This window comes from Mesocricetus auratus, unplaced genomic scaffold (genome assembly GCF_017639785.1).
Source record: "Mesocricetus auratus isolate SY011 unplaced genomic scaffold, BCM_Maur_2.0 Super-Scaffold_100676, whole genome shotgun sequence".
Classification (NCBI taxonomy): domain Eukaryota; kingdom Metazoa; phylum Chordata; class Mammalia; order Rodentia; family Cricetidae; genus Mesocricetus; species Mesocricetus auratus.
Window position 1 is genome coordinate 174,119,494 of NW_024429266.1, and position 13,534 is coordinate 174,133,027.

Consider the following 13,534-nt stretch of genomic DNA (forward strand, 5'->3'; position numbering starts at 1 on the left):
CAGCAACTTAAGACATTAGCAGGTAGACTGGAAGGCGCAGTGTTATAAAGCTTTAGAGAACCAACTCTGGCTAAAGAAGGGGAATTACCGTAACCTCATCTCCTGCTTCTGAGGACCCATTCTTTGTCCCTTTGAGTGACTGTTTCCTCCTCTGTTAGCTGGGAAGCACAATGCAAGTGGAGTGTCTCTTCTCTTGGGACCAGTGGTGTTTCATTTTGATTTTGTGAACATTTGCATTCCCATGAGATATCCTGGGATAGGGTCCAAGTTTGATTACAAACACATGCATATTATGTACTCCTACACACATCATCGGAATTTATATAGTTTTAGTAATTTTGGGCCTAAAGCAAACTTTGGTGGTGAAGGGTTTCCTGTTTGTGGCATCGTGCTGGCACTCAGAAAATTACAGATTTTCAGATTCAGCATGCTCAGCTTGTAATATCTACTTTGAAAGTTGATGTTGGATGAAAGTAAGCTTGGAACTGAAACAGTGTTTAGAAGTTAGAATGAGGCCACTAATGCTTGATTTGGGGGTCAGCTCAGGTTGGTAAGAGCTGGGATTTTGTGTATGTAACTTGGTGAGTGTTTCTCAGCCTGGCGTATTTTCCATGAGAGGTTTGCCAGATTGAAATTACTAGGTGTGCTGGTTAGGTGGCTTTTTGTCCGTTTGTTTTGTTGTGGTTTTGGTTTTGCCATTTTGGCACAAAGCAGGGCCATCTGACAAATAGGAATTTCACTCAATAGTTGCATCCATCCAACTGGCCTATAAGCAAGTCTGGTGGAGCATTTTCTTGATTAGTGACTGAAGTGGGAGAGCCCAACCCATTGGTTGGTGACATCCCTAGGTAGGTGGTTCTGGGAAGTATAAGAAAGCAGGCCAGGAAGAACAAGCCAGGAAGCAGGGTTCCTCCACATTCTCTGCTTCAGTTCCTGTCTCCAGATTCCTGCCCTGCTTGAGTTCCTGCCTTGACCTCCTTCAGTGATGGACCATGATTAGGATATGTAAGCCAAACAAATTTGTTCCTCCTCAAGTTTCTTTTGGCCATTGTGTTATATTACAACAATAGAATGCAAACTAAAACACTAGGGTACCAGGCTCCTGTTTGATTCCCTCCTCCTCAGTAGGGAATACCACCTATAATCTGTGTCCACATTTCCCACCTTCTTCCTCTGGTTTATCCCAGACCACAGTCAGTCTATTCATAGTTTCCTCCAATTGCTTCCCTTCACCTCCCTGCCACTTTGCCTCTGAGTTACTCTTTTCTCTTCTTCCTGAGGCCCCTTGTCTTTTTGAGATGGGTTAATGGCTCATGACAGGTTTCTCAGATGCTGGAGCTCAAAGATGTGAGCTAGGGCAAAATGTCTTTCCCAACCAGAGACTCAACTTCCCCAAGTTCAAATCCATAGATAATGGGGACCCAGCTGTTCTTCGGAAAAAGGTCTTGGGATGGTTATCATGCCTGCGTTTCCACGTGTGCATTTATTGTTATTGCTTAGTATAGTGTTGAAAAGGCAGACAAATCCCGTTAGTTACAAAGAGCACAAGCCAGAGATACAGAGAAATAGAGTGTACAATAAGAGCACAGTCACTTCCCAGCCCCGATTGTCCCAGAGTCCCCCAGAGCCCAGGCAGCTTGTGGAAGCTGGAGGCGGCACCATCCCCTCGCTACTCTGTTATAAAAGATGTGCACACGAGAGTTAGCAAAGTGTGGTGACCCCCGAGAGGAAGGGCCCTGGAGGGAGAGCACCACAGACATTACAAAACAGACCAAGGGCCTGGAAGGTGGCCCCAAGTAGCCTCAAACCTTTTGTTTTGGGAAGAGGGGATGATGGTAGCTGCCCAGGGCCTAGGGTTCCACACCTTGGGTGGGTTGGATCTATCTACTAAATAAGAGGGCATCATTTGGACCTTGGAAAAATATTTGGAGACTCCTAGGGTCTCGTTGGGCCCTTGGTGCTTCAAGAAGTATCTCGCTCCTAGGGTTCTCTAAGGGAGGGACTTCAGATACTAGAGCAGGAGAGAGTTGGGTGGAAGACTTGTCAGTGTGTGGTTCAGTTGGCAGCTTCCTATAGCTACAGCAAGCAGGGAGGGGACCAAGGGTGCCAAGATATCCAAGCAAGACATGTTTGTATCCCAAAGGTACTAAAACTTTGAATTAATAAGAAATGACCCCCCAGTAACCCAAATAAAATAATCAAAAGCCAGTTTAGAAAAGGCAGACAGGAAGTGTCCCTCTGCCAAGTGGCTCCGATGAGGCTGAATGTTTTCTCTTAGAACTGGGTCTGGGAGAGGTCCTCCTTTCCCACCCAGGCAAGGGGCACATGGAGACCTGCCCTGGCACAACCACAGGATGTGACTTGTTGGGTGGGGCTTGATGGCCTCTCCTGACAATTTCAGAGCTTAGGGGATAGGTAAGTTGACAGCTTCCCAGAATTCAGGATGCTGTTTTTTTCTATCCTAACGGGACCTTCCGCATGTAGAGGCTCCGAGTGGACCATGATTACAATGGGTCTGGGGGGCACATAGAGCAACAGGGCCCAGTATGAGGGTTAAGAGGAGAGCAAAAGGAAGGGGATCTGGCAAAATTTTAACATTTCCTCAGAAGAACAGATGTGAGTGGAAATATTGTATAGAAGGATGGGTATTCACCCCCTGCTACGTACCAAAACATTTGTGAGGGACAATAGTTAAAACACGTAGCTGGTGCCAGAAAGGACAGTGGATGAGGGGGATGAAAGAGTGATTCAAGAGTTGGGCTTAAGTCTATGTAAGACATCAGGAGGTGGCAAAGGTGGCTTTTCAACAGACATGGCGTCACAGTGGCTCTTTATCAACCAGAGGACCCAGGACAGGGTGGTTTCTGGGTTAGGAGTAGTCAGTGGCACATCCACTTTCAGAAGTAGGGCATCGCTCCCCAGTTAGCTCTGTGCTGTGGTAGGGATGAGGATATCGGTGAGGGGTGGGTGGAGAAATGGAGACTGCTCCTGAATCCTGGACAGCTGTGAGCAGCAAGCTGAGCCTCCCTCCCCTCCTCTGCAGCATCCAGAGCCACAGTGCAGGCTCTCTGCTGGGCCCTCACCTCTAGTTCCTCACCTAGCCAAGGGGGTGGGGAGTTGATGCACTTACATAGGACAGGGAAGAAGGGGGCAGGTCCCACCCTAGAAAAGAGTAGGTTTCCTATGTTCTGCTTGATTTTTTTTAAATACCATACACCATAAACACCTGTGTGAGTCGGAAGAGTCCAGCCATGGAAAGCATAAACATTGCATAGTATTTAAATGAGCAGAGACGGTGAATTCTTTATTTACAATTATTGTCTAGATAAAAAAATTCATAAAAACAGATGAATGGTCATAAATTATTGACCCCCTAATGGGGTGAACTGCCAAACGTACCCCATGCTGCTAGATATAGGACGCAGAAGTGCAAGCTTTGTGTACTACAGTGAGTTCTGACAAACCAACCATCTCCTGTGTAGGTGTGTGCGTGTGTGAATGAGTGTGAATGTGTGAGGGTGAGGGGTTGGGACATAGGGCTGTCCCTCATGCCTGACACTGGGAAGTCAACGCTAATGTCAGGCCTCCTTGCTAGTTTCCTCTGCTCCCTGTCTGAGAAACTGACTCTCCTCTGAGAACTTCTTCTTGCCTTGAGGCCTAGTTCCAAAGCCCAAGGACCCTGATTTGTAAGCACAACCCTGGCGGCATGGAATGAGGTCATAGATGCATGACTGAATGGAGGCAGGATGAAAAATATGACAAAGGAAATCTCCCCAAAAAACCCTGAACCAACCAACCAACAGCAACAACAACAACAAACTCCAAACCAAAAACCTATCCTGTTCCAAGGCTGCCCCAGATTTCCTTTCCTTCATTGGAGGGGTGCTGTGGGCTGGCTCTGATGGTGTCTGTACTGGAATCCAGCCAGCATATCTAGGGCCAGTCCACCATTGCTGGAGAGGCAGTTCTCTCTCATGGATACATTCAGATTCCTTTGAGATAGTCTTCCTTACAGAAAGATTGTGGCCAGGTGGGATGGGCTGACTTTGAACCCCAAACCAAAACTCAAGTTTTTTTTTTTTCCACAGCCATCCAGACGTGGGCCCTCCCAGCTGACTATGGCTCTTTTCCCAAGTGGCTGTCATCTTGTTTAGTGAAGAGGTCTCTGGGCCTGGAGGAGGGCTGGGGGCCAGGCTGAGGAGCGAGGAGCAGTTGTGGGAAGGGCGGGAGTGGAGGATGGAATTCATCAGTGAGGCGGAAAGTGTTTGGTTCTCCTCGAAGCACGGGACATCATCGATCACGGTATTCAAAATGTCTTTTGCACTGTACAAGTTTATGGAAAAAGATTGTATGCTGAAAAGTCTCAAAGCAAACTTTGTATTAAATACAAAAGTTCTTTTATGAAAAAAAGCTGAGACCCACAAAGTGCTTAGCAGTTAAGAGGCCGGCAGACAAGCTCTTATTAAGTGGGGCTACTAGTGCTGTTATTGTTGGGGGAGGGGATAGCCACCTTTTCTCACCTGTGGTATGGGAAGATATCAGAATGGCTTTCTGTTTGGGAAAGCAGGACTTGCTGTTAAAAGGCTACCGTATATATTGTGACTACAGGAAGACAATTTGGTTTAAAAATCACACTGAATACAACTCAATGTACACATAATAAGGTTCATTCGGATCTAAATAATGCAGAGAAAAAAGGCTATTCTTCTTTAAAAAGAAAAACAAAAGCAGCAAGCCGTACCGACCCTCATCCAATATGTCGGCAGTGCCTATGCTGCCATTTATAAGGAAAGAAATGTCTAAATTACTAACTAAAAAAAATTAACACAATAGCATTTGTAATATCTGAACACTACCTTGAGTCACAGACAGCGCCAAAGACAACTCAGTTCTGAAATGCTCTCTGTAAACTCAAGCGAGTTTCATTGAGAGAAAAGCCTTCTACGGTACGCTACAGACGCTGGCGTCAGAGGACCTGCTTGGTCAGTCGGGTTGCAAACCCCGGAAGCCTTCTCTCCTCTTCTCCCTTGTCTACGGTGGAGCGGTTGCTTAGCTCCTTGGGATGGATCCTTGGGAGCTGTTGGCTTTCTGCCTGAGCTTCCCACAGTAGTGACATTATTGAACGGAAATAGCAGGCAAAAATCAGAGCATGGCTATTGTAAAACTTCAAAGATGCAATCCAGGGGATGTGTCTGTTGGGCCGAGCTGTTCATAAGCATCTTGGCCACCAGTGTCCTTAAACCACACATATATCCAAAGACATTATCTACAGGTTTGTAAACAAATTACATTCTTCTTTTAGGACATAAGTTAAAATAGAGCGATTTAAGCAGAAACAAGGCAACATGCCGGCAAAGGAACTTTATATATCCATGTATATATATGTATATATATATATATAATATCTACCTATCTATATACACGTATACAGTCTCCAAGAAGTATACGTTGATATAGATACAAAGAAACGGATATAACCTCATGAGTGTCTGTGGAGTTCTTGGGTTCCATTGGTGCAAACCTACTCTGTGATTTCAAAAAGTTATTAAATTAATCTAGACATCTGAGACCATGCTGGGCAGGCATTTGAAACCTCACAGGCCAGTGGACTGAATGAACAGCAGTTTGTTTGCAGTTCCTGTTTTCAGTTCCCGCCTAAGAAAACAAACGGAAAAACTCCCCTCCGGAACCGTCCAAGAACCAAATGAGAGAGGGGACTGAAAGTGTCCAGGTACATTCATGCTAGGGACGCAGTGGCCGGCGGGTGCATGGCTGGTCCGTGTCTGGGCTGGAACCTGGAAAGGCTCTTGGTTTTTTTTTTTTTTTTTTGAAAAACAAAACAAAACAAAACAAAATCCACTGCCACTCTCTGCTCCATATAAACCCAGAGCAACCCCTCCCATGACCTAGGAGTGAAAAAAAGTTCAAACAGCATGGCAGCCAGAGAAAGGGTCTGTGGGTGGAAACCGGTTCTCTTTCTGCAGTGTGGGTTCCGCCCAGTGCTCCTCGTTGCATCGGGGAGTCGGTGCCTGGAAGGGTGTGCGCCCGGAGGCAGGTGGTGGCGGGTCCATGAGGGTGGCCAGGCGACAGGGACCTCAGCTAAAGCGACGTCTCCAGGCTGTGGATGGGGCTCCCTGGACTTGAAGAGGTAGCTGATTTGCTCGTGTCGGTCGTCAGGTTGATCCCGCTGTCGATGGCGCTGTTGTTCTTGTTGAGCGAGGACGGCGGGCTCGAGTTCTGCTTGAGCGCGGCATCTTCTTCCAGGTCGGTGTCATCGATGAGGGGGATGTGAGGCTGGGAATCTTCGATCCGGAATTCAGGATGAGCCATGAAGTTATGGATGGAGGTTCGAGACTCGGGTTTTTCTAACCCTTCATAGAGAGAGCTACGGAACGCCTTCACGACGCGGATCTGCAAGGGAAACACAAGGGTCAGGAGTGGGTTGGGTCCTTCTGGGGACTTGGAAGAGGGTGGGGGAAGGGAGGGCACGCGGGCGGCTGGGATCCACAGTCGCTGGTGTTATGAGCATCGATGGGGACGGATGGCAGAGGGCTTGGGGGAGGCATCCATGAGTTGGTTTTTAAGTGGCTTTGGTTTGGGTCAGAACTATGGTATTAGTGGGGACTGTAAGCACCGTCACACAGATGCTTGGGCAGTTGTAAACCGGAGCATGGTCCACTCCGAAGGGCACCCGACCTAGTGAGAGACTGAGCCTTGTTAATGTCACGGCAAGAGTTTGACCATGCAGGGAGGTTGGGTGTTGGGGGGAAGTAGGAAAGAGGAGAGTCTATTTCGTTAAAAAAGTGAATCTTCAAAAACCACACACAGTTAAGAAACCAAACCACATGGAACAGGCTACAGGTCACACAGAGAAGGAACAGGAAGGAGAGACAGTCGGATGAGTGGGATGAGAGGACACACGAGGTTCCACACAGAGAAGGGGACATCAAGCCGAGGCAGCAGAGCAAAGCCAAGCCGGGGAAGGCTTTCTGAGGTGCAGGGCTGCAGCAGCCAGGAAGCACAGAGGAGCAGCACACAGGACGCTGGGGGCAGGGAGCATGCCACAGGGGTCAGGGCACACGCACACACACCGACATACAGCTATACTTGGAAGCCTGCACAATGTGAACAAAGTTGTTTGTGCCCAGCGCCTCTTTCCTTCATGCATTTGGGAGGTAAACACTCGAGTATGGGCTCAAAGCCCTGGCCAGCCATTGCAGCTTGTTAAGGGGCTCCCTTGTTTCCTGGAGTTTGGGGCTTATTGCTTTGTTTGTGTTCTGAAAACACAAAACCAAAAAGAAAAAAAAAAGAAAAAGAAAAAGAAAAAAAACCCAAAGCCAAAAGACACAGGCCAGAAGTGGACAGCCAACCCCCAGCTCCCCTTCAGGTTTTGGGAAGTGGGGTAGGGTAGGGAGGTTTGGCACAGCACCCCAGTGAGTAAGCCAGGGACTTCAGGTCCTTAGGCTTTTATTCACTCCTTTGAAGAATGAATGGGAGGAGCCTGGCCTCTGTCTCCAAGGCTAGTGCAAAGAGCCTGCATTTGGATTAGGAAGGGCCAGGTTGAAGTCCTGGCTTGGCCATTCCTCATTCCTTGGCTGTAGAGAGCCATGCCACCTATCTGGTCACGTTCTAAACTGTTTTCCGGGGTGCAGAGGAACAGGAACACATCTTATGTCTCAAGGGTATGATGGGGATTTGTAATATAGGTGCCTCTTGCTCTCTTCCCAGTGTCGGCTCAGGGAAAAGGAGAAAACACACCATGGCCTGGTGCCACCGACAACTCAGGGTCATGCACCTTGGCCATGGGGACAGGAGACCCGTCAGAGACATTTGTGGGGAGCTCCGTGGAATCTCAGACTAGAGCTCAGCTAAACCAGGGAGCTCCTTGTGGGCCATGGTTAGGGAGATCCCTGTTCCCAGAAGAAACTGCTAGATGGCTTTGACTGCTGAGTCTGTGTCACAGCCCAGGAATGACTGTCTGCTTCTAAACTAAGTCAACTGCAGTGATGAGAATTCAACTTGGCTATGTTCTCTGACTCTTTTTTCTCTCTCTCTCCAGTCAACTCTCCTCCTTTACATCAGCCTTCTCCAGCTACAACTTCTGCTTGCCTTCTGAAGAGCACTCTGTCTGTCTCCTCCCTACACACTAGTGACCCCAGAGAACTCTGCTGGAATCCAAGCTGAAGCCTGTGGGGCCAGGCAGACTGAGTGCTGGTACTCTGCGACACTTTGAGCTACCTTTGTCTCTGGATTCTCTATGCAGATTTTGTAGATTTTTCACTTTATGATCTGATAAGTGGGCCATTGCACCCTTGAAAATACTACTACTACTGCTACTACTACTACTACTAAAAGGTATAGCCTTGGTTTGTCTAGTTTTCTTTTTTGTTGTTTGTTTGCTTTAAGGGAAGGTCTCATATGACTCAGGCTGGCCTCAGGGGATGACCTTGAATTTGTGACTCTGTTTACTTCCACTTGTTCACTGGTTTTTGTAGGGACTAAGGATATAATCCAGGGCCTTCTGCATGCTAGGCAAACAAACACTAGGTGAAACCCAGCTGCTGGTTTCCTCATTTGAAAAATGGGAGTGCAGATGTCCCATCCCCAGATCTACCTAGCTGGTATTAAGCCTTCTGAGGCTGACTTGCCATAAGACGCTGGCTGGCTGGAATGCCTAGTATATAAAGGGAGTTAAGGGACAGTGGCAGGCATTGTCATGTGACTGACAACGTAGAGGGACACACACAATGAGATGAGGCCCCTCCGTCCTCCCCCTGGCATGGAGACAACAGAAAGAATGAACTGCTCTGGACAGGACTGTGGGACAAGACTTTTGGGGACACCCCGACATGGCCATCTCAAGACTCCACTTCGGTTCTCTCTGCAGCTGAAATGGGAAAAAATAGGGGAAGAAAAACCAAAACCAAAAGCAAAAATTTCTTCCATCTCCACTGCCTGCCTGCTCTGAAGAGGGGTTTCAGGACAGAAGACTCATGGGAATGTGGGTGGGATTGTGGATGTTTGCTTTCAACAGCCTGGGACCTGGAGCTCTTGACCACCGGGGTCTCTGGGAAGGCAGATGCCTTGTTCTGAGGTGGGCTCCGCATACTCGAATGTTTACCCGGCTTCAAGGAAGCCAAGAGTCTGGGATTGATTCACATTCATTTCAGGCTCAAGGTTAAAGACTCACAACCTCTTTTAATTTCACTCTCTCTTGCTGAACTCTGTGTCCAGGGTTCTCTAGCCCTCTAGGAAACAAAGACATGGAATATTCAGACAGTGGAGAGCTCTAGGGTCCCCCCAGAAGCAAGCCATTTCTTTGCCAACCCAAGCTTGCACCAGATCAGTTACCAGAATGCTAAGAAGAAACCCAGATTTCCTCTTTGCCATGTCTGCTTTGCTCCTCACCACAAACGTCACACAGTGGCAGCTCTTACTTGGGACTGTGTGCATGTGAGTGTGTGTGTGTGTGTGTGTGTGTGTGTGTGTGTGTGTGTTGCCCTTGGCATAGTGAGGCCGACGTGTTCAAAGTGGAGCCTCTTCAGACTTGCTAAGGACAGAGCTGGTTTGAGATGGGTGAGGGACCTGGGGGAGGAGAAGGGGAGGCTGATGTGGATGAATGAGTCTGGTGCTGTCCTGGATGACCAGTGAAACATTGCTTGTATGTCTCTGTGGGCTAGAGGGACACCAGTGGATACCCCCTGCCCTGTTCTCCACACCTCTCCTCTGGAAGGCTGTGGACACCAGCACTGGTTCCCAGGTTTAAAGACATCCTCTGTGCTATCGAGTCAAGCCTATTTGGAAAGTGGTGTGGAGCGGAGCATGAGTGACTTCATAGCATGCTCCTGCTGTTTCCCTTGCTGTATGGTCCTGGCCAAGTGGGATCGCTGGCTGCCCTGGGAAACTCTCCTCATGGTGAGATGTACTTGAGATAGAGGAAATGGAATTGTTGGGTAGGGCTCAAGTGCATGGCGTTAGTTGTGTGGCTTTGAACTTCTGGGGGGTGGGAGGACCAAATTCAATTTTGAGTCAGGATGAGAAAAGCTTGTAGTTCCCCTGGGTTCTCTCTTGAATGCCCTGGTCTCATCCCAACTGACCATGTCTCCCCATGTGCAGTGTCTGCTTGGGGCCATCTAACAACTGTGCTGTGGAGGGGAGCGCAGTGAGTCCCCCAATAGGAGCTTCCCCATCCTAGCCCTTTGTGATCAACTCTTAATGGCATGAAGGAAAGAGATTTGTCTCCCTCTGGGGCACACAGACTCCAGACATTTGCTTCAGCAGGTATGTGGCCAGTGCTCTGCTGGGGGGATCCTGAAAAATATGGTGGCCCAGTTCCCCCCACACTTCTGCTTTCTGTCTGACTGTCATACCTTCTATGGGAAGAAAGCATTCTGACCTCCAAAGGGACTTTGTGTAGCATCTAGAGGGTCCCCAGAGTTCCAGGAGAGCAGAAGAGGTCATGTTACAGAAGCTACCCAAGCAGAGGATGAGGGAATGTCTAGTTGACATCCCAATTGTGATCTTAGTGATCCAAATGCATCTTTAAACCAATGGCAGTCCTCCTAGGAGCCAGTGCAACCCACAAAGGGATGGTCAGGTTGTTTTGAGACCTCACACCCACTGAAGGGCCCAACGAGACTGTGAATTACAAACTGGATTTTAGAGCAGAGGGAACAAGTGGGAGACTGTTAAGGAGGCTGGGAAGGTAACAGAGTGGAGCCTGGGTAAGGAAGATGAATTTGTTCCTGGCCTCCCTCTTAGCCCTGAGAGGGAATAAAGGATCATGGGCCAGGAAAGTAGATGAGTTTTGGTATAACTCCAGTTAGGCTTTCTTCCAATGGCTGCTTCAAAGTTAGGGTCACATGGAATGAAGAAGGGATTGGTCTGTTTGGAAGCAAGAGGATGGGGGCACACAGGCCTGTCTGCAGAAGTGTGTCAGGAACAGCCTCCTTGATGGCTTATAATGGACAGGTAAGAGAGCTGCTGAGGCAAGGACAGCTTTTTGTTCTAGAATGTCAGTACTAAGCTAAGGGGCTGACTCAAGGATAACTTTCAAGGATGCATTGTACTTGGGAATGCCACAGGAGCTTGGTCGTGGCAAGGGTAAAATACTATGCTTAAGGAAAGAGGTAAACCAGGATGAATAAAGAATTGAGCTTGTTGGCCTAGCAGTTGGTGGCGCCCATTTAACCCCAGCACTCAGGAGGCAGAGGCAGGTGGATCTTTGTGAATTTGAGGCCATCCTGGCCTACAGAGTGAGTTCCAAGACAGATAGGGCTACACAGTGAAACTCTATCTCAAAGGGAGAGGAGGGGAGGGAGAGGAAGATGGGGAGAGAGAGAGAGAGAGAGGGAGGGAGGGAAGGAATTGAGCTTGTGCCCTGGAACTGGAGTCCTAACAGTCAGAACTCAGGGCAACACAGTAGTACCAACAGGGTGACTACACTTCAAGATGGGAGGTGCCAAGCAAGACCAGAGTTGGATTGATGGAACGGGGAGGAGGGAAAGGCCGGCTGAGCATGGATCACTCACAAAGGCGAGGAAGGCTGTCTGCTCTGAACAGGAAGCCTGGCCATGATTTCTCAGTGATTTAGACACCATCTGCTCACAGGGAACTCTGCCTCATCTGGGCTCATTTTGTGCCACTAGGAGAAGACTATTCAGTCTCTTGTCATCCTGTACATCAGGGAGGGCAGCACCCATGGGATGGTCTATCAATGGGCTCCTAGTGATCTGTGCCTCCTGCTGGAGCGATCCATTGGAAGAACCCTAGACCTGTACACAGGTCCTCCCTGCTCAGGGGCAGGAAGGCGTGATGCTGGGTGTTCTGGGTTGGGATAGGGGCAGGGCCCTTCATAATGTTTCAAAGGATGGAGTCTGTTTCTCATCAAAGAATCTGAATGCTGGCTGGTGTTAAAAGCTCAGAACTGAGGTTCCATGTACTTTGGGAAGGTCTGAATGGAGGCTCCTGGAGAGGTCCAGCAAAGATCTAGACAGAGCCAGAGATGAGAAGACTGGGTCAGAGGTGATGGTATGGGCAGATGTGCTTGGGAGAAGGAAGATGAAGAGGAGGTCAGAGTCCCAAGCTACCTCTCAGATAAGAAGAAAAGGATACAAGGGTGAGACCAGCTCTTTTGGGACTAGCTGGCACCCTGCTAAGATGTGTGTGCCCACCATTTTCTACTTGAGATCATCTGGATGCAACAGGAGCCTTGACTCTTCCAGGAAGGGGTCAGGACTTCAGCATGCTCCACCCTCTGTGGGGGCAGGGTTAGGAAGGCAGCTGGTGTGCTCAGTGTACAAGGGAGGGACACTGTGATCCTGAAGTGCTGTGGTTTCCCTGGTTGTCTGTCATTCCTTTTTGTGACATCTGACCTGCAGTGATTGCTTGGCTCATGGTCCCTCTTGTGTTGAGCCCCCACTGTGACTGTGACCCCTGAGAGGCTTCTATACGGTGACCCACATTAACCTTTTGATTGACTGCAAGACTTCAGAGAACTCTGACTGCTTCTCTTGTGGGCCAAACTTTTCCTGACAAGGTTAGACACTAGAGTTGGGGTTGATCTGTGCCTCTCTTGGTGACTGGTACCTTCTGGCCTCAGGTACTGAGGGCTTGGGACCCTTTGGATTCTAGAACCTTCTTGACTATGGTGTGATCCTTTGATAGACCTCTTGACTGCTTAATGACCCACTGCCCGTTACAATCCTTGACACCCGGCTAACCCCACAACTGCCTGAGAACTCTTGACCAATGACACTCTTCAGTGGCTGTGGCCCTTCAGCCCCTGGGCCTCATAGTGACCCCTGTCCCCCCATGTCCTCTGGAATCCCGGCCCCTGCCCGCCTGCCCGCCCAGGAGCTGGCGTTGGTGGTGCCAGCGGAGGCGGTAAGGAGTCACACTCACGCCCAGCTGCAGCAGGAGGAAGGCTGGTCGGAGAGGAAAGAGCATTGGATAACGACACGCGACTAGGGCTAGAGAGACTGGCTACGTCCTGGCTCTGGCTGGTGACGGAGGACTGTCTCCGCAGGGCCCCCTGGAAGGAGGCCCCGCTCTTGAAAGTATTGACTACTTCAATCTGCAACGGAGGAGAGAACGAGACAAGTTGCGAGAAGAAACGAACACCACAGCTACACAACTGGCGGGCGCAACATCACACAACAGCCGCAGCCACGGCGACAAGGACGACATCACTTAAAACGAAAATACCAGACACACTCCAAGGCTCGGAAAGATGTCTGCTCAGCTCTGGGCCCATCTGTAGGCCCTGGGGGTCCCAAGCAGGGGTGGGAGGTAGGGGGAACGGGGTGTGACCTTCTTCCCTCAATAGTGGCTCAGTGGGGTGGAGGTGGTGTCAGAATGGAAGGGTGGCTTCAGGCATACACCCCGAGGGATGTACTGAGACCTTGGGGTGTACAGGCCATGGACCAAGGTCTAGTTCTCCTCATTACTAGCTGGGTGACCTTGGGCAAGTCTTGTTTCTTGTTCTTAACGAAAGGCAAGTCCATCCAGCTGGCAGAGGTATAAATGGCACAGT

The 13,534-nt window shown here is 49.3% G+C and overlaps 1 protein-coding gene and 1 long non-coding RNA gene across 12 annotated transcripts in view; one reads left to right on the top strand and one right to left on the bottom strand.

The window, feature by feature from the left end:
* Window positions 1-1,464: 1,464 nt before the first annotated feature.
* Window positions 1,465-13,534, bottom strand: part of Atp2b2 (ATPase plasma membrane Ca2+ transporting 2) — a 295,835-nt gene continuing 283,765 nt past the window's right edge. For 6 of the 11 annotated variants that reach the window (XM_013110372.2, XM_013110370.2, XM_040738220.1 and 3 more), the window contains one exon: window positions 1,465-6,411. In XM_013110372.2, the coding sequence (XP_012965826.1) occupies window positions 6,100-6,411 (312 nt within the window). In that variant the 3' untranslated portion in view covers window positions 1,465-6,099. Of the gene's footprint in view, window positions 6,412-9,193; window positions 9,249-12,903; window positions 13,076-13,534 lie in introns of all 11 variants that reach the window. The other 5 variants (XM_021224828.2, XM_021224827.2, XM_021224825.2 and 2 more) reach the window with 3 other exon arrangements.
* On the top strand, window positions 6,314-8,366 carry LOC121136832. The gene is made up of 2 exons (XR_005873989.1): window positions 6,314-6,430; window positions 8,060-8,366. It is a non-coding gene; the product is annotated as an uncharacterized LOC121136832 (long non-coding RNA).